Source organism: Beta vulgaris, chromosome 6 (genome assembly GCF_026745355.1).
Source record: "Beta vulgaris subsp. vulgaris cultivar EL10 chromosome 6, EL10.2, whole genome shotgun sequence".
Lineage (NCBI taxonomy): Eukaryota > Viridiplantae > Streptophyta > Magnoliopsida > Caryophyllales > Amaranthaceae > Beta > Beta vulgaris.
The window spans coordinates 5,493,763-5,512,011 of NC_079207.1; the positions used below are offsets into that span (position 1 = coordinate 5,493,763).

An 18,249-nucleotide genomic window follows, 5' to 3' on the forward strand; every position below is an offset into this window, starting at 1 on the left:
GAGGTGTCAAAACTGAGAAGGTAAAGAACACGAGCTAGATAGCTTCTTGAGTTGGGGATACCAAATTTGATACCCTGTAGAAAACAACTGACAGCATACTCCAACCAAATCTCATCATGTGTTTCTTTATAAGCCTGAAAAGTGGGAGGAAATGATAAGCACCAGTGTGACATTTAGACATCATAAGCCATTATGCGATACATACCATGTCACAATAATTTCCCCAACTGATCCATCCTTTTGGTAGGTTTTTGAAAAGACTGATGGCATTTGAGTACTCTCGATTAGCAGCTTCACAGTCATTTAACTTTAAAAGAAAATCTCCCTTCAGGCGAAAAATTTCTGCTTTGTGCTTGACAGGGAAATATTCAAGATTTGTGCTATTGATCAAATTCAGCCCACTTGTCACTTCACCCTTCATTTCAAGATATGCTTTTGCTTGTTCTCTAATTTTAACAAAGGCCTCCTGCAGACATATAGAAAGCAATAAGATGCCACCATCCATCCCTTTTTTCAAGTAACCCCATGTAAAGATCTATATCAAAGAGACTTTGGGAGAGTCTTATAACAGTCACAATTCCCCATAAGTGGACAAGGATATAGGTCTTTAAGAACATTGACAACGGTTATATTATAGATTTCAAGGACTCTTCCTCACACACACATATATATAAACTATGTTACCTGGACTTGGCTAGGAGTGTCGGGTATGGGTACGGATGCGAGTGCCTGGTATGACACTTCCAAAAAAATCAAGACACGGGTATGGGACACGGGTACAGGTATGACAAAATTACTATTTTATAATATAATATTTAGTAGAATACTCTTAGACACTTATCAAGGCACGTAGTTCTAGATAATAAGTTGTTTGGTTATCAATTGTTATTTTATTGAAAAGTAGATGTAATAGGAGTTAGTAGTTAGTAAAAGTAGCATTATTTTATTTCAAGGAGAGAAAATGTGGACTATGGTTAGAGTTGGTAAGTAATAAGAGTGTGGCCAATAGTTAAAAGGTAAAATGATTAAAATAACGGTGGGTCATATCCCAAAATAGAAATGTAAAGAGTATTATGGGACAGATAAAAAAGGAAAGTGTAAAGAGTATTTTGGGACGGAGGGAGTACTAATTTCAAGTTTTATATTGTCGATTTATAATATCGCAATAAATTAAGTTTTACAAGCAGTTGTTCAAAAAAGAAAGCAAAATAGAAGAAGAAACGTAAAAAGAAAAAGAAAAAAGGTAAAGAGAAGAAAACTCACGTGGCCACAAAGACAAAAAGAAAATGAAAAAGAAAGAAGAAAAAGTGAAGAGCAAAAGATCGAAGCGAGAGAAGAAAGAAAGGATAGACAACCCAGAAGCGAAGAAAGAAAGAAGCGAAGAAAAAGAAGAAAGAAAATGACCGGCGGTGGCGGCTCCGGCGAGTTCGAAGCTCTTGCCGGCCGCCAGTAAGTTTTCCTCTTCTCCTCTTCTTCTTCTCTTCTCTTCTTCTCTTCTCCTCTTCGCATTCGAATTAGGGTTTCCCGTGTCCGAGTTGCTATATGGAGGACCAACTCGTATTTCATACCCGAGTCGGTGTCGTGTCGTACCGACCCGAGTATATGCCAAAAACTGCGAGTCCGGATAACAAAGTATATATATATAGATCGATAGATCATACTTTAATACCACGACAATTTTACGGGATTAGAGCACACATGTATATTTACTGAAATTTTTTAAACCAACTAAAATTAAAGTAGTGACAATCAATATCAATTTTTTCCTTAGTCCAAGTAACCTCTGTTCTGGGGTCACTATCAGTAAATGATAAAAAGAAATTTGGGTCATAACATTAGAGCAAAATGAGATGAAACAAGAGAAAGCAAGAAAATGGAATCATCAATGATAGTCTAAATGCCTTTACATAGCAAAGATCATTTCACATACCTGCACCTCCATAGTGGAGTGACCATACATTTTTTCAAGTATGGTGACACAAACATCATAAATCCCCTGCTTGCGAGAAATATGAGCAAGTTTATTGACATTCCATGCTTTATCACGGTAGCCAAGGTGATGAAGTTGAGGATTACTTGAGCCAAAATCCTTAAAAGCATCTATGACGGCATTGTATATTTCATTTCTCCATTGCAGCAAATCATACCAGACTGTCATGTTATCCCATTCATTTGGTGTCCTTAATCTCCATGTCTCAAGAATATCCTTTAGATCTGCATATATTCCCCCATGTCCACCGGCAGCAGAGTTCCCAGCATGCTTGTTCCCATTTGCAATATCAACAAGAATTCTAGCAGATTCTTGAACTTCAACTAGCTGCTGAAATTGCTGCAAAAGAGGTATCCTAGCATGCACGGACATTTCAGGCAATTGCCACCACTGTTCTAAGGCAAGGTCAACACCTTTCCCAACAATATTTTCAGCATCTCCAACACCATTAATATTTCTATCATGGAGTGCAAAGTAGGCCTGAATTACTCTGAGCTTCGGACTTTCTTCTACTTGAGCTTTAGGGATTACATGATCCTTCATATAAGCCCAATCAGGAACTTTCCATAGACTATCAAGTAAAATGTCATAATTTTCAATGGACTTTCCAAAATCTGCCAGGGCATCCCATTGACTAAGTTGTCCAGCACAATAAAGCCACTGTTCCTCCCAAAGACACATCTCAGCCTTGGGAACAGTGTTATTATACGTGCCTTGAGTTGCCTTAACCATAGCCTGATAGAACAGACTTTGAGCACGTTGCCAGTATCCATGTTGCACAAGCGAAAGCCCAGCTCTAGTTTCTGCTGTAACAGACCGCTTCTTCCATAATCCACACCTCATGTCCTCTTCATTGAGCAAACGGTAAAGCTCAGCAAGACACTCAGAGCACTTGGTATCATTCATGAACAACATGACATGGCTTTCTAGCAGGGCCAATGCAATATGCCATGCGTTGTAGGTCTTTCCAATATATTTAATGAGTTCACTAGGCATCCTAGGCTGTGGGTGGCTCAGCTGAAGTCCTTCCAAAAGAGCTTGCGCAACATTTGGTCGATGAGTCTGTTGTTTCTTGTGACAATCCTTTGACAAGAGCGCAATCATAGGCTTAGCCAGTGCAACCTGTTCATCTTTGTTCAAGCTCACCCAGACAATAGGAAATACCAACACCCATAAATGATAAGCAACATTTGCATCTGTGTGAGCAAGCTCTTTCAATGGCACAAGAAGATCAGCAACCTGCAAGAAAATAAGATTTGAATTCAATTCTGATGCAGAAGCTTAAAACACCATAACAAAAAAAATTATGGTTTATGAAGCAGTTAAAAACCCTGTTTCATACACAGATTTGCATGCAAATCTTGGATGAGGTAGATTGAATCAATCAAGGACCAATATGAGATACATATCAATAAACATACGTATAGTTGTAGACACATACAAGGATCACATCTCTCAGATTTTGGGGACGTCACTCTGATGGGCTTATTATACTATATCTTAGTTGTTTTTTATGTTCCTTCTGCTGCTGTTACTACTACTATACTGTCATTGCTACTTCTCTTGTTGTTTTTACTCCTATTATTGTGGTTATTGTTACAACTAATTTCTCCACGGCCTTATCGGTGGTACCTTTTTTTGCTTTCCCACTCTCTTTTTCATAAATAAAATTAAATTGATGATGACACTTATAGTCATTTTCATAAGATATTCCAAGCCATTCAGGAACAGTAGTATATGTGAAACCAATAATAGCTCTGTCACGAATTTCACTAATGCGGTAATGAGATGTGAAGTAAATACTACATATTCTATAACCCGCTCCAGTTATTTGGTTTTCTGCCTTTCCTCCACTAGCCCAGCCTGCAGCCACTACTAATGATACCTGGTGTAGGCTGCAGATAGTGATAAGGGGCACCAGCGAAACAGCCAGATTAGTAACTGCCAGCAACCATGTCAGAGGAAGCACTATTTAAGATCAATCATACATTGACAGCAAAAAGGCAGATAGATTCCTCATGGCACTTGTACCCAAAGGAGAACTGATGGCCCATCAAAGGAGGTGCTGCTCAAAGCAGCAGAAGCAGAGGCAACGAGAGAGAAGGCGAGGAAAAGAAAGAAAGATGACAATGGGTGAACAGTGTGTGGGAAAAGGAGGTCAGTTGGTAGGCCATCACTAAGAGTTGATAATAGCACTTGCCATCCCTGGCGAGGCCCACAATGCCAAAATTTGAGGGTTAATAACAAGGTAATGGACAGGAGATGATGACAAGGAGGGAAGGGGATAAACCACCAACTTGTTCTGCTGAAGAAAGGGGCTAAGGCTCCTCCAATTGCCAGTGCCAGAGCTTAAGTATCAACAGAGTGTCAGGGGAGATGCATAAGTGTAAGTCAGTGAGCTGGCAGTTGGAAAATTTCAGGCCTCTCATTTCAATTAAACCGAACATGCTGACTCTTCTCATCTCCTGCCTCAGATTCACAAAGACACCCACTGGATAAGAGGCACTACATACATCATCACATCAAAGTGTACATACAAGAAATAACAGACGCAAAACAGGAAATGGCGAAATCACAAGAAATAAACTCCAGCCTCAAGTTCCACATGTAATTACAGCATGGCACTTTTCAACACATAACATGGTAATGAACTGAAGCAAGAGTTGGGGGGTGGGGGGCAACCTGCAATTTGCTCATCTTATTCAGAAAATGGGCGTGCTTATGAACAAGCCCTTCTAACGTCAGTGGAACAGCATCTGGAACTTCAGAAACATCAGCAGTCTGGTGCTGCATTGCAGAACCATCAGGAATATGATATGGTGCAACAAGAGGCTGCAATCTTGCAGTGTTAGGAGCAAGTGTAATAGACTGATCCTCAACCAACAAGGCAAGAAGAAGATCAAGGCCTTGTTTGAGCCAAAAGACATCACTTAAAGCATCCCAGTCCTGAATTTGGATGATGTAATGCAGCCTGTCGAATAACGTCTTACCAAGAGATTCATGATAAAGCAAAAAATACTTCTTTCTAGTTTCGGGATCCTTGGCCCTCAAACCAAGCATATACTGCCTTTCCACTTTCTGAAATACTTCTTGCCGCAAAGGAAGAGGATATCTGCAAATGATGAACTGTCATAAGTTGATGTTTCAATTACCTGATGAAAACAGATTGTACTTCATACCTATTTGCATCAGCACAAATTCCATAAAGAAGCACCAAGTACTTCTTGTCCCATTCCTCAAGTTGACTTGGGGAGAAATTATGTTTGTCAACTTGTGAAAGCTTCTGAAGGAAAGAAACAATTTCCTTCGGATTAAGGAAACTAGTTATCGTGCCGGTGGTTGTTAATTTACTGTAGTCATCCTCGATCCATCCTTTTACCACATCCAAAATACATAGTAGTACACCAGCATCTGTAACCTTTTCTGAGAGGAGGGCATTCAGGATTTGTGTAATAGATCTCTTGTACTCAGGCACAAGCATGACTCTTTCCCCAATAAGTTTCAAAACCACTTTAATATTAGAGATGACAGCTCCCACATCACCACCATGACGAGATGAGGTGACTGAATCTGGATCAAGTCTCTGACCCTGTTATGCAATAGAAATAACACAACGATGAATACAGAAGTAGGGAGCACATCAAATTAATCATTAGGAAATAATAAGATGCAACAGAAAAAGACATGGTTCCAGGGGACATGAGGGCATAGAAAAGAACAGATACCTGTCTTGCTTGAGTACCTGCCAGCGACCCCAAATCACGTGCCAGGCGCTGAAGAATACGGACCAATAAAGAGGGATCAATTAGGTTCTTTTGTACCTCCATCAGAGTCTTAATGACCAAAAGCACAAAGCTTATAGAGTTGGCTACTGTATCCTCTCCTGACGTCTGAGGAGCGGTGACAACTGCAATTTGCTTCTCTATCAAATCTTGAACTTTCTGGTACAAAATCTTTACTTCAGATGGGGTACTTGTAGAATCCAAGGGAAAAGTGAGAAAAACGATCTTCAACAAGGAACATAATGACCTTCCAGCATCTAACATCTTGTATTTGAAACACGGTTCAAGAATCTACAGCAAATTGAAGCAATATATGAATATCAAGACTGGTATTTGCAATGAACCAAAAAAAGGACGAGAAAGGGTGTGACAATGTGATCATACTTGAGAAATCTGGCTGATGTTATTTTTTATGAACAAATGTGCTTGCTTTTCCAAAACTTTGTTCATGACATCCAATCCCTGAGCAAGAGCAGTTGACGGATCTTTTGATTGAGATGGCTGTATACTGCTAAGCAACTTTTCAAGATAATTGAATTTCACATTAGCATGTGGCCACACTTCCAAAGCTTGTGAGAGTAGATCTAGAGCCTGTTTATACATCAAACTTGCTTCCCTGTCTTTGGGCTCTATCACCAGGGCCACCTGGTCCATCAAGTAAAAACCCAGAAAGACGGTGAGACGATGACTGAAGAAAGATGTGAGAGGAATAAACACCTCAACTTTGTGTCACAAAACATCATTGACATTACAGCTGTGCAATTATGATTGATAAAAGAGCCAGGATAACAAATAAAAGATAAATCTGTTCAGAAAGTTAACTAACTCATATGCACTTTTGTTGTACATGTACTTTCCTCAAACATCATAACTTTCCCCCACAATGCAACTGATATGGATACCACATCTGCGGCTGTGCAATTATGAGTGATAAAGGGCCAGGATAACAAATAAAGTAAACATCTGTTCAGAAGGTTAACTAACTCATGCACTTTCGTTGTACATGTACTTTCCTCAAACATCATAACTTTCCCCCACAATGCAACTGATATGGATCCCACATCTGCAAAGGAAATTCTGCAGCATTTTTCACACTAAGATTACATAAGGATGTGAAACAGACGACACCTGCTGCTTACATTAAAGGGGAAGGTCACACTTTAAAAATTACGCTACATTAGTGGTAACATGATAGAATTTTCACACAATTCATATTCCTTTATGCTGATCCCACCACCCTGCTCAATAAAAAAACTTCCTCTCCCATTATTAGTCCTTGAAATTATATTTGAAGTTGATGTTATTTCAGGACATCCCAAAATATGAGGGACAAACATTTTGATCCCTCCATCCTACTTGTAATTGTCACATTTTGACTTAAAACAAACTCTAGACAACTTGTAAGAATGTAAAGTAACTAACAATCTACAATACTATTGTACATTCATCAGAGTAGCATACTTTCAGACAATTATAGCTCCACAACCATTGACAGCTCATCACTTATCCCCCCCCCCCCAAAAAAAAAAAAAGGCTAATAAGAAGTGTCAAAAGTTCAACAACCATAAAAGTAAATCATAAATTGGAGTAGGGCAGAGACAGCAAACACAATGAAGTATCTGATATTCGTTTTGACAAACCAAAAGTGAGAATAAAAGTTGGGAGTACTTAAAAGTGAGTTTACCCTTATAAGAAAATTAATAATCATTTCTTCCATTGCAGCATTTGGCTTGAACTCCTCATCTGCCTGAGTAGCAGACCCCGGGGTTCCGATGTTCGGTATAGAAGCAGCACCTGGTGGAGAAGTAACAGGGAAGGACTGGATTCCAGGTTCAATCTTTACACGCTTACTTGGATCCTCAGGAACTGCTGGTCCATCTGTAGAACGTTTAAATTCTACACCAATAGTACCTGAACTTAGTACATCAGAATTTTGGGTCGACATAGTATCAGTTCCAGCCACAGCTTTCATTTCACTTTGCCTCTGCCTTTCCCAACCAACAACTAATCCAGCAAGTTCAATAGCAAGACGTCGATTTTCTGCAGTTGTTGTGTAGGGCAGGCCTAGTCGACTAAGAGAATTTACCATTTGAGGAACAAACTGTGCTCTGCAGGCATAAAAAAGATCTGAATGACGGACGATGAGCTGGAAAATGTGAATCAAATTAGGAATTGAGTGGCCTTCTTCAACAAGGATTTTCTTAGTATAGCGTATCCAAATTGGCATACGATTATCTCCAGGAGGTAATCTTCGTGGTAGTGCTGGCATCAATATATCCAGTGCTTGCTTCACCAACATCTTATGCTCTGGTTGACATGTTCTCAGAAGAGCGACAAATACCTGATTTCAAGCATTGTAACATATGACATTTATAAACATATAGCAAAATACACAGATTGGGGGTTCAAAATTCAACCAGCACCTACTGTACCCTGGCATCCATGAACAAAAGAACTTTAAAAGGCCACAACAAAGAGAACGCGAACTTGTAATAAGACAGTTCCGCAGGGAATAACAGAATACTGAGTGACATCAGAAAATCAAACATCAAGGCACTAAAAAGAAGATTATTATCTCTTTGGAGTACCTGGAGTATGATTTTCTCTGGGGCCTGATAAGCTTCTAGGAAGTGGCACACATTCACAAATGCCCACTGCTTACTGGCACTATCTTCACGTTTAAGATGATTCCAACCAAATTTAATGAGCTCTTTTCTATGGTGAACAAGGTCACCCTGAAGATATTTCAGAAGCAATGTTGCTAGCTGCAAAAGTTCTATCCTCAATGGTTCATCATACTCAGCAGAAACCTGTACAAGAAGTCAACATAATGTTCATCTAGGAAGATCACATTCTTTATCAACATAAAATCACATAGAAAACGATGGAATTGTATAAACAAAACAATATCAGACAGCAGAAGTATGTCGGTATGAGATAATCACCTCCTCGGGAGGATCAAGAAGCTTATCAACAATTGTCTTAATGATACCCGGGTCAACCACCTCCCAACTTTGACCAATCTGGAAGGCATGCGCTAACATTGGCAGAATAAGCATTTGCATAATCACCACCAAATGATCATGACTCAACTGCTTAGACTGGAAAATGTCCAAAAAGTGTAACAGAAGAGTTTTCTTCAAGTTGGGAGGATAGCCCTCTGCAACCTGGACGAGAATTTGTACAATTAGCATTGGAAAAAAAGACATTAGGGAAAATAAAAAGTAGTTTGTCTATGCAGAACTAAACAAATGAAAGTAGCAGCAGCAGGACATATCAAAATATAAAGTACCAGGTAAAAAAAAGGGTAGGGTGGTGCAGGATTTCTCAAAAATCAGAAACAAATATTTACCTCAATGATATAAAATTCTTTCAGGAAAGTATAATCAATGCGAGAGTGGTATAAGAATATGGACAGAATATCAAAGAGCACGTTCACTTCAGTCTTGTCATGCCTCAAATAATTCAGGAAGCATTTCACTAGCCATTTGCTTTCTTTGACCTGCATTTAGAATTCCAAAACATCTGATTACAAAATAACTCACATGTCACAACATACAAGCAGGCCAAAAGATTAAACAGCTATTCTTGTCCCATTATAAATACCCTTCCCTTTCGGACTCCTAGAAAATCTGTTGCAATCACTAAACAAGGCATAGTAACAAAAACAACCATCATACTCCAGCCACATGACCCTCGAAAATAAAGGAAAACAAATAAATTGAAGCCAATTTAACCAAAGAATTCCAAGAGTAAAGAAAGGAAATCTTAAGCCTAATATAACTTTAAAACCATCTGCCACCATTGCACCAGAGATTCAGTGGCTCTGCTAAGAGCCACTATCCATATCCAGTTCTCAAAATAATGGTTGGAAATTTATGCTAGCTAGATCAGGTTCTCTGAATGACGAGAGAATGAGTCAAATACTCCAAAGCACTAAACATACAACATGAGGAAGAGATTTTCAGCCAGACGTAATGAGTAGTAAATGTTACCACACCCTGCTAAAATTATATAAATTAGGTCGACACAGCAGCAGCATTGGAGAAAGCAGCTCCAAGGAGACAACCACTACCAATGTTACCACACCCTGCTAAACTTGTATAAATTAGATCGACAGAGCGGCATTGGAGAAAGCAGCTCCAAGGAGACAGCCACTGCCATAATCTAACTAAACCCCCTATTCTTCTTTCATCCCCAAATGAATGAAAACCACAGCCAAGAAGGTGAAATAGAATCAAGAGTAAGAACACCAAAATTGCACACTATTTGACTTTGCAAAAAAAAAAAAAGTATTACTTGAACTAGGTTCAACTCCTGTTCCTTATTCAAACGAGCAACTCTCGCAGGTGACTTCCAAACCAGTACTAGAGCATCAAACAGACTACGGTTGCTCTGCAGCCAAGAAGGCATCAATTTAGCCAGAATTTTGATCAGAGAAAGTCCTTGAAAGTAAGCATCTGATGAGCCTCCAGCGCCAGTAGATGGTACACTAGAACCTTCAGAGGGAGGACCACCCAGGGCTTCATCCCCCAACTGAGCAGTAGGTGTAGCTGCAGATCCTGAAACAGTGGATAGCTCCGATTTCGGCAGAAACTCGGGAAAGGCACTAGTTATTATTTTCTGGGGGGACTTTGCAAGTTCTTCTCTCAAGGGCTGTCCAGCATCAGACTTTAATATATACATAAACCTAAATATAGATACCAGTAACGATTCATTATTCATGATTAACAGCCAATAACGTGTCAGTAGTAAGCAGATGCAGCATCTTATACTTACCGTCGAAAATATTTTGTCTGACTCAATCGAGCAAGAAAGTACTCAACAGCCGCTGTTGGGTAGCGATTCAGAAACTTTGTTAACGGAAGACGGTATGGACTATTAATCTCACTGTAGAACTGTCCAGGTGCAAGAGCCCCTTCCAAGTCAATAGTTAAAGTTACAAGTTCATCAAGAAACTTTCCTGCAGCACTTGGAAGAAGGTGGAACAGCTCGATAATGGCTGCAAACAGAGAAAGTAATAGTTGGTCAAAATGAAGTATGAAAAAATCAAATGAAAACAAAAACCAAACAATTTCTTCCACCTGCAGCAATTTTTGGTTCTTCCCCAGCCTTCCATGATTTCTGACTCTGTGCAAGTTTTTCAGGCTCTAGCCATTTTTTCAGGTGCTCCAACAATTTACCACCGAGGGTCACATTGAACCAGGTAGATAGAAGTTCAAGCAAGCGGGCAAGACCTTGAAGCAGAGGCATACTGAGATTTTTGGTATAAGCCAAGTTGACCAAGATGGGTCTGAGGCTGGTCTGCAGAAGTTCTTTAGGCATTCTCTGCTGCTGGATGACCTAAATAACAAAAACCAACTCATTGAAAATGGGGAATAAGGGTTTCAAAGAAAATAAGACACACAATTACATAACTATGTACTACATCAACATCAACTACAGAGGCTCCCATTCATAAGCAGCAGCTGAACAGGTAGGGTCAGGGAGTGAAAGGCAAATAGCCTCCTTACCACTCCGATTAGATGTTTCAAATTTACAGTTGATCTTAAACGCAGTGGACAATGTCGTAAATAAAAACATTGATCTGAAAAGAGTTATAAATCCTATACTGTAATCCTATAACCCAAAGAAAGTGCTAACCTGATTCTATCCAGATTCCATAAATAAACATTGATTACAAGAAATAAACCTAACAACTCACCAGTAGCCAGAGGGGACTATTTTGAAAGCAGATGCTCTTAGTATCAAAACAGAAAGTATTAACTGGTTTAGTTATGATGCAACACAAGGTCAAGGTCAAGGTCACTATCCATATACAGATATAATAAAGCTATGCTTTCTAGGAATAGTCAGTGAATTCGATAACTAGCTTTCATTGACAAAGACAAACCATAACTTCCTGTTTAGTAACCACTGACTAAGAAAGTGCACTAAACTGTTAAAATCTTATAAGAATGCGGGGAAAAAAAAACAGAATAGAATGTAAATCTATGGATCACTCATCACACCACACATCACAATCCTCAAATTAGTACAAGCCACAAGACTAAATTAGGAAAGAACAGGAAAAACCTGTCTTAGGCCTTCCTTGGCAACTGCAACAATTTCTGGCGTACGACACGTCAAGGACTTAAAGAACATAGATATGATCTTCGAACGTAGTTCAGCATGATTTGCTGTTTTAAAATCTGCCCAGGCCATTGCAGTGCAAAGAAGCTCAATGCAAGCCGTGCGAAGCTTAGTCAAGGACGTGGCAACCTTGGGATTCATAAATTTCACAACCCACACAGTCTCATCTGCCTCGGCAATATGCAAACCCTCTTGCAAGAAACTAACCAATTCTTGGGTCAACTTCACGAGAGGCGGCCTCAATGCCAAACAGAAATTTAATGCAGTAACTGTTCCAACCTACATGCAACAGGAAGGGGTTATAATTTATAACAAAAGGCCACCCCGAGAATATAATAGACATACAAGATTTACCTGTTGATCAACCGTCTTTGAACGAAGTGGACGCATGATAAGGGGCTGCAGTAGATTCTGATACAAAGGCTCAAGCAATTCAGATACCTCACTACCTGTCCGACTAGCAAGCAAGGCTAAGCATGACTGCACAGTCTTCCTCACATTAATTGAAGCATTTGCATTAAAGAGCTCTGATGCAAGATATTCTACAACACCATGGAAACTCTGCCTACGCGATTCACTGTTTGCCTCATCAACATTGTTCACCACTCGAAGCACCTGCATTAATACCTGGCTTGTTTCTTCTTGCTCCTTATTAGCATAGATAGGAAGCCTTTTCAAGACATATATCAATCCTCGAACAATTTTAACTTGAAACTGACAGAGAGTCTCAACAGTGACTTTCCCAACCAGCGCTCCAAGTCCAGCAACACCTCCCATTTGAGCTTGCCACGTAACCCCATAGCACAAGTGCAACAGACGAGGTAAAAGTTGCTCAAAAATAGGGACACGAACACTAGGAGGCGGAGAATAAACGGGATTCATCGACGGGCTAGAGACAATCATAGGTGTTGCAGGACCTCCCCTTGACATCAGTGCCTCATTGTGCTTTGCACGAGCAAGGAATAAAAGGGATTCAGCAAAAATGTTTAACGCATTAAGAGCAGCCTTGGCTTGAAGCCTGTTTTCATCAGCTAACACATCCACCACAGCATCTAAAAATATTAAGGGGTCCAGCTCTCTAAGATTTGAGCCAGTACTACTTCTTGGCCTAGAGCTGATATTTGTATTTGATGAGAGCATGGGACCCCCACTTGTGGAAGTTATAGGAGAGTTAGATAGATGATCAACGTGGAACATTAGAGCAAAATGACGACAAATATTGACCACAAAATCATCATTTGAGTCGAGAAGATCTGTTTCAGCACTGGATGAGATGACAGTCATCAAAAGACTCTTGAAAACAGACTTCTCGGCCATAAGCTGGGTCTTTGTCTTCACACCAAACTCTGCCTGAAATGAAAATTCACTTGTTACAGCCTTCAGAAATCAATTCGAAAAAGCCACCGGCCACTAGCCTACCCAACTAAAAAGAAGCAGATTCGATTTAGCAACCCCCCCCCCAACTGAAAATTCTATTGTGCTCCAAAGAGCACGGTGCACACCATGCACCCAGTAAATTTGTTCCATTTCCGATGAGTAAATGTTCTATTTTAACAAATAATCATTTTAAGCATATTATGTTCTATTTTCCATTAAAATTGTTCTATTTTCAATAAGCAAATGTTCTATTTCAACAAATGTTCATTTTAAGATTATTTTTCAACAGAAAATTATGTTCTATTTTTTGTGAAAATTGTTCTATTTTCGATAAGCAAATGTTCTATTCAAAAAAAAAATGTTCTTTTAAACTTATTTTCCACAAAAAAAAATATATTCTATTTTCCCTGAAAATGTGTTCCATATTTGATGAGCATATGTTCTATTTAAGTAATTGAATTCTAGTAATGTTCCACTTGAACAATAAAAATGTTCATTATCATAATTGGATTCTGGTAATGTTCCACTTCAACAGTAAAATATTCTTTTTCATAAATGAATTCTTGTAATTTTCCATTACAACAGTAAAATGTTCGTTTTCGTAAGTGAAATTTTGTAATGTTCCAATTCAACACTATACTATTTATTTTCGTAAATGTTCTATTTTGTATTGTGGGAGCAGAGTTATCATTGTGCTCTTGGGAGCATAATGCACGCATTACTCCCCAACCCCCTCCTTCAGACAAACAACAAACCATTTCCTCAATGGGGCTGAGGTACTTACAATATGAACCAACCTCAGAAAGGGGCACGTTGGAGTAGGATTGTACAATTGCAGCACAAAAAACTCTTTATGCCTCCGGCATTTGAATCAACATACATAGACAAAAAAAGTTGGGAAATTCTTAGTGGTAGCCTTCAATCAATGCTTCTTATCATTGGTAAGCCAAAAAAAGTTTGATTATCAGAAATAGCCTTCAGGTTTTGGCTATACTTGAAAATGCAGTATTAAGTCTATTAACAACCATTTTTTGCCATAAATATTTGTTAAGAAATTTTTTTCGCCATAATTAAGGTCTCTAGTGTCTAAAATAACATAAATTGTCCTTGACAAACTTTGTTTTGTTCATATCTTTTGTAAATTCGAGAGAAATAAGTTTTTAATAAGACGCAAAGTCAAAATAGGTTTTATAAAGGAAACTCATATCATTCTAGCTTATGGAACCATACTTAGTTCAAAAATAACCTTTCCAACATTTGCTTTTAACGAAAAATTGTTGTTAAGGCGATATTTTCAAATATCGCCAAAACCTTAAGGCTATTTCTGATTATCAAACTTTTTTTTGGCTACCAATGATAAAAAGCCAAAGTTGAAGGCTACCACTGAGAATTTCCCAAAAAAAATTTAAGCGGATGTAGATATTGAACCAAAGGAATTTCAAGATGCCAACTTGCCAAGGCAGAGGCAGAGACAAGAGAGTAATCCACACAGAATAGAAATAACTCAAAAGGATTGTGAAAAAAAAAGTGTCCTCGAAAGCAACAGTAAGCCAGAGATTAGAGTACTTGTAAAATACCAATAATTTAGCTACAAGCAGTCAAATATTTGACACTACACTATGCTGGATTTGCAACTAGTTGACAAGTTCATATTCCTAAGCTATGAGCATCATAAAAAGAAACTAACCTTGAAATCTGAAGGGTCGCACCTTCGCCAAGACAAATCACCAGATGATGATAACAACTTTGACAGTTTGTCCAGTGTAAAACCCTCATCAGCAATGTTTCCTGGCAAATTCAACTGAGCGGATAGGCACACATGAAGAAACTTTAACGCCTGCTTTCTATAAAAGATTTCGACGTGTCCGTTTTTCTGCATAACAGTAGCTATAGCAAGATTTATGCAACGATCTAAAGGCACCAAAAATGGGGTTCCAGGCTCGAATGTAAGAATCACACGGATACCATGCTCTGGATTTTCCTTGCACTCTAAAGCCAGTGGCTCTTTCAGGAAACGCCTATTGCGCCCACCTAACTTCCCAAGGAGTTGTAAACATTTTCCACCCCAAGGATAAGGCGCAGGTCTCAAGTGAGACCACAAAGCCAAGATCACTTCAGACATGACATTTGCCATACTTGGCTCAAGAAAGTCAGGATTTAAACTATCTATCCAGAATTCTAATGTCCTCAACCCCAAGCTAACGAGTTCATCACTCACTTTCAAGCATAAAACAAGAGGCTTCATAAGTCGGGGAAGGAATGGCAACAAAGAACTTAAACGTGCAGGCAAAGTTAGGCACAATTCCAATAAAAGTTCCCTCATGTCCTCTCCAGCTGGTCCTTCCAACATGGCCAGTAACATATTCAAACAAGGTTGTAGCAAAGGAATCAAGTCTCGCAATATAAGTTCGAACTTTCCACCAGCAAGTGCACGAGACATTGTTCGAAGAAGCTGCAAATAACCTATAGGCTTCTCAACTTCAGTGGTATTTTTCATACAGACCTCAATAATAACAGGCACATGAGGCAGCAGTATGCGTTCTGAGTCTGATGGGAATTTTGCAACCGCTGCAAACAATAAATGAAACAGGTGCAACACTAATTTTGCACCAGGGGAATCTGGCTGTTTCAATACATCAAGCTTATTGCTAACAAGGAAATTGATCAAAACATCTGAAAAGGGACGGAAAACCTTGGCTACTTGCAGCAGTGTAGAAAAGATAAGAACTAGCTGATTGTTAGAAGTCATGCATTCAAAAAGCTCTGGCAAGCAAAACGAGAACATATCCATCAGATCTCGAGGTTCCAAAATAGCCAATGTCTGAGAGAAGTGCCCAAGCATATCCTTTTCATCATCAGTATCCTTGAAAATGAGTAAACAATACACACCACTTTTCAGAACTCCACAAGCTTTCCACACCTACCAAGAAAAAGGAGAATAACACACTCAGACCAACTTGATTTCAATTAACACAATAACTACAAATTTCAGATTAATACCTCATCTTCCTTCAAGCCTTTGAATATAGGTAAACCATTTGCGAACATCTGATTTTGAGCAGCAGAAGCCTGAAAATATAAAATTAGAAAACAAATGGACATGCATTAGATACACATGAACACATTACTTAGCTTCACACTGCTTTCAGGAAATCAGACCTGAGGACGGGGAGCATGAACATGAGTTAAGGTCCAAAATATAGTTTTCATTCCTGCACATACAGAAAAAAGCACTTAATAAACAGAAGAACAAGAGAGTTGATAGACAATTTCATTACAACATAGATCAGACAGATTACCCATGATTAAAGTCTTGACAAGATGTCGACAATCATTGATTTCCTTGGAATGTTCACTTGGTACCTGCATGTTTAGAACAGCCTGCCACCAGATGGGATGCTATGTGAAGTCAGAGGAAGAAGCAAGCCACCTTTCAACAACTTAATCAAAAGACAAACCAGCTAATAAATTAATTCTAAGAACGCAAATTTGAGACAAATATTTGGACCCGATGACCCAATCGTGAGAGCATAAACATGGAAACAAAACCATGAGTGTTCCATTATGTACACATTGTTTTGTGACGGATCTTGAACTCGTCGTTTTTATAACATGTGATTTTGAATCGCACCACAACATCCATTACATACATTGTCATACCACATTAGCCACTACAATGTGTTTCTACAATCTTTACGCATGTTGATACGATTGAATTTAATCTCTCCAATTATTAGTTGTTCCACTTTGAATTTCACACATGACATATGCCCCCACTTTGACCATATTGTTTTGAAAAAATGTTACTATGTAAAATGTACTTGATTTGTTGATTTGTTTCAAAGCATATTTTCGTAATATCAACTTTTTAAGATAATTACTAATTAGGAGTTACATATAGTAATGGTCAACGTTGTGCGTGGCGAAATCAACCGTCAAAGTGGAATAACTAATTACAAACACAAGGATTACTTATTATGATAATACTCATAATTAGCCACTATAAATGGTTCGAACGTCCAATTTATATATAAAATAACGAGATAATTTTTTAAAAGGTATGTAGTCTATATTAAGCTATAATCTAAAATATTCTCCAATACTCTTAAATTAAAATGATTGAGTTTCCTCTTCAATTAGCCCATTCACGCCGCAAAAACCGCAAAGCATGTTGCAATACAAGAGTTTCGCTTCTGCAACACACGAATTTATTTCCAAAATTGTGTGGGAAGCAAGACCTTAAAAGGTTAGCCAGTTAGCACAGACCATATCTTATCAGCAACTAAAAGTATGATGATGTGACGGAATGAACAGTTCTTGGCCTCCAGAAATAACATAATGGAGGCCAGATAAATACTTCCTTCCATAATAAGTGAAACATAGGAATTGGAGTTATTGGACACAAGATTTAATAAACATCACTTTCAAAAGCCAAAAAGTCATAAAATACCCTTTCCATTATCAAGAGCACAGAGAAAAGCAAACCACACAAATTTGTGATGGGTACTCTTATCATTTTGTCACTTTCTTTTTTCCATTTAAGGTATATTTCACTTATTTTGAAACGTTCTCAAAAAGTAAGTGTTTCCCTTATTATGAAACGGAGGAAGTATTTTAGTACACCAAAGACCACAAAAATAAATTTTTAAGCTTGAAAGTAACATCAAATGAAGCCAAGGGATGCTTTGTACTTCAGATTGATACACTCACTGATTTTTACAAGTTTTCCTTTAGCTTTTGCACTGTACACATAGCGCACTTTAACTGTATTATCCCAATAAAATAAAGTTATTGGATTTATTTCAATATATAATTTAGATGTAGCAACTTACTTATGATATACTAGGCAATTATATTGGTAATGTGAAAGTTAGAGTAAAACAACTAAAAATACAGAGTGAGTACAGAAAAGAAAAAATTTCATGATCTATGTTCCCGTATGTTCTTAGTGCTTCGATACCCAGAAAA

At 38.5% G+C, this 18,249-nt stretch overlaps 1 protein-coding gene across 1 annotated transcript in view; it reads right to left on the reverse strand.

Annotated features, from left to right (window-relative positions):
- Positions 1-2: 2 nt before the first annotated feature.
- Positions 3-18,249, reverse strand: part of LOC104895199 (uncharacterized) — a gene marked incomplete at its 3' end in the record, with an annotated part of 34,948 nt that continues 16,701 nt past the window's right edge. Inside the window, exons 10-29 of the mRNA XM_010681639.4 lie at positions 16,581-16,662; positions 16,441-16,493; positions 16,282-16,350; positions 14,969-16,201; positions 12,259-13,254; positions 11,848-12,183; positions 10,857-11,115; positions 10,552-10,774; positions 10,072-10,462; positions 9,125-9,274; positions 8,718-8,939; positions 8,361-8,582; positions 7,457-8,113; positions 6,157-6,417; positions 5,716-6,063; positions 5,170-5,579; positions 4,673-5,102; positions 1,931-3,229; positions 206-466; positions 3-134 (exon numbers count right to left, since the gene is read on the reverse strand). Of these exons, the coding sequence (XP_010679941.3) occupies positions 3-134; positions 206-466; positions 1,931-3,229; positions 4,673-5,102; positions 5,170-5,579; positions 5,716-6,063; positions 6,157-6,417; positions 7,457-8,113; positions 8,361-8,582; positions 8,718-8,939; positions 9,125-9,274; positions 10,072-10,462; positions 10,552-10,774; positions 10,857-11,115; positions 11,848-12,183; positions 12,259-13,254; positions 14,969-16,201; positions 16,282-16,350; positions 16,441-16,493; positions 16,581-16,662 (8,034 nt within the window). The remainder of the gene's footprint in view (positions 135-205; positions 467-1,930; positions 3,230-4,672; positions 5,103-5,169; positions 5,580-5,715; positions 6,064-6,156; positions 6,418-7,456; positions 8,114-8,360; positions 8,583-8,717; positions 8,940-9,124; positions 9,275-10,071; positions 10,463-10,551; positions 10,775-10,856; positions 11,116-11,847; positions 12,184-12,258; positions 13,255-14,968; positions 16,202-16,281; positions 16,351-16,440; positions 16,494-16,580; positions 16,663-18,249) is intronic.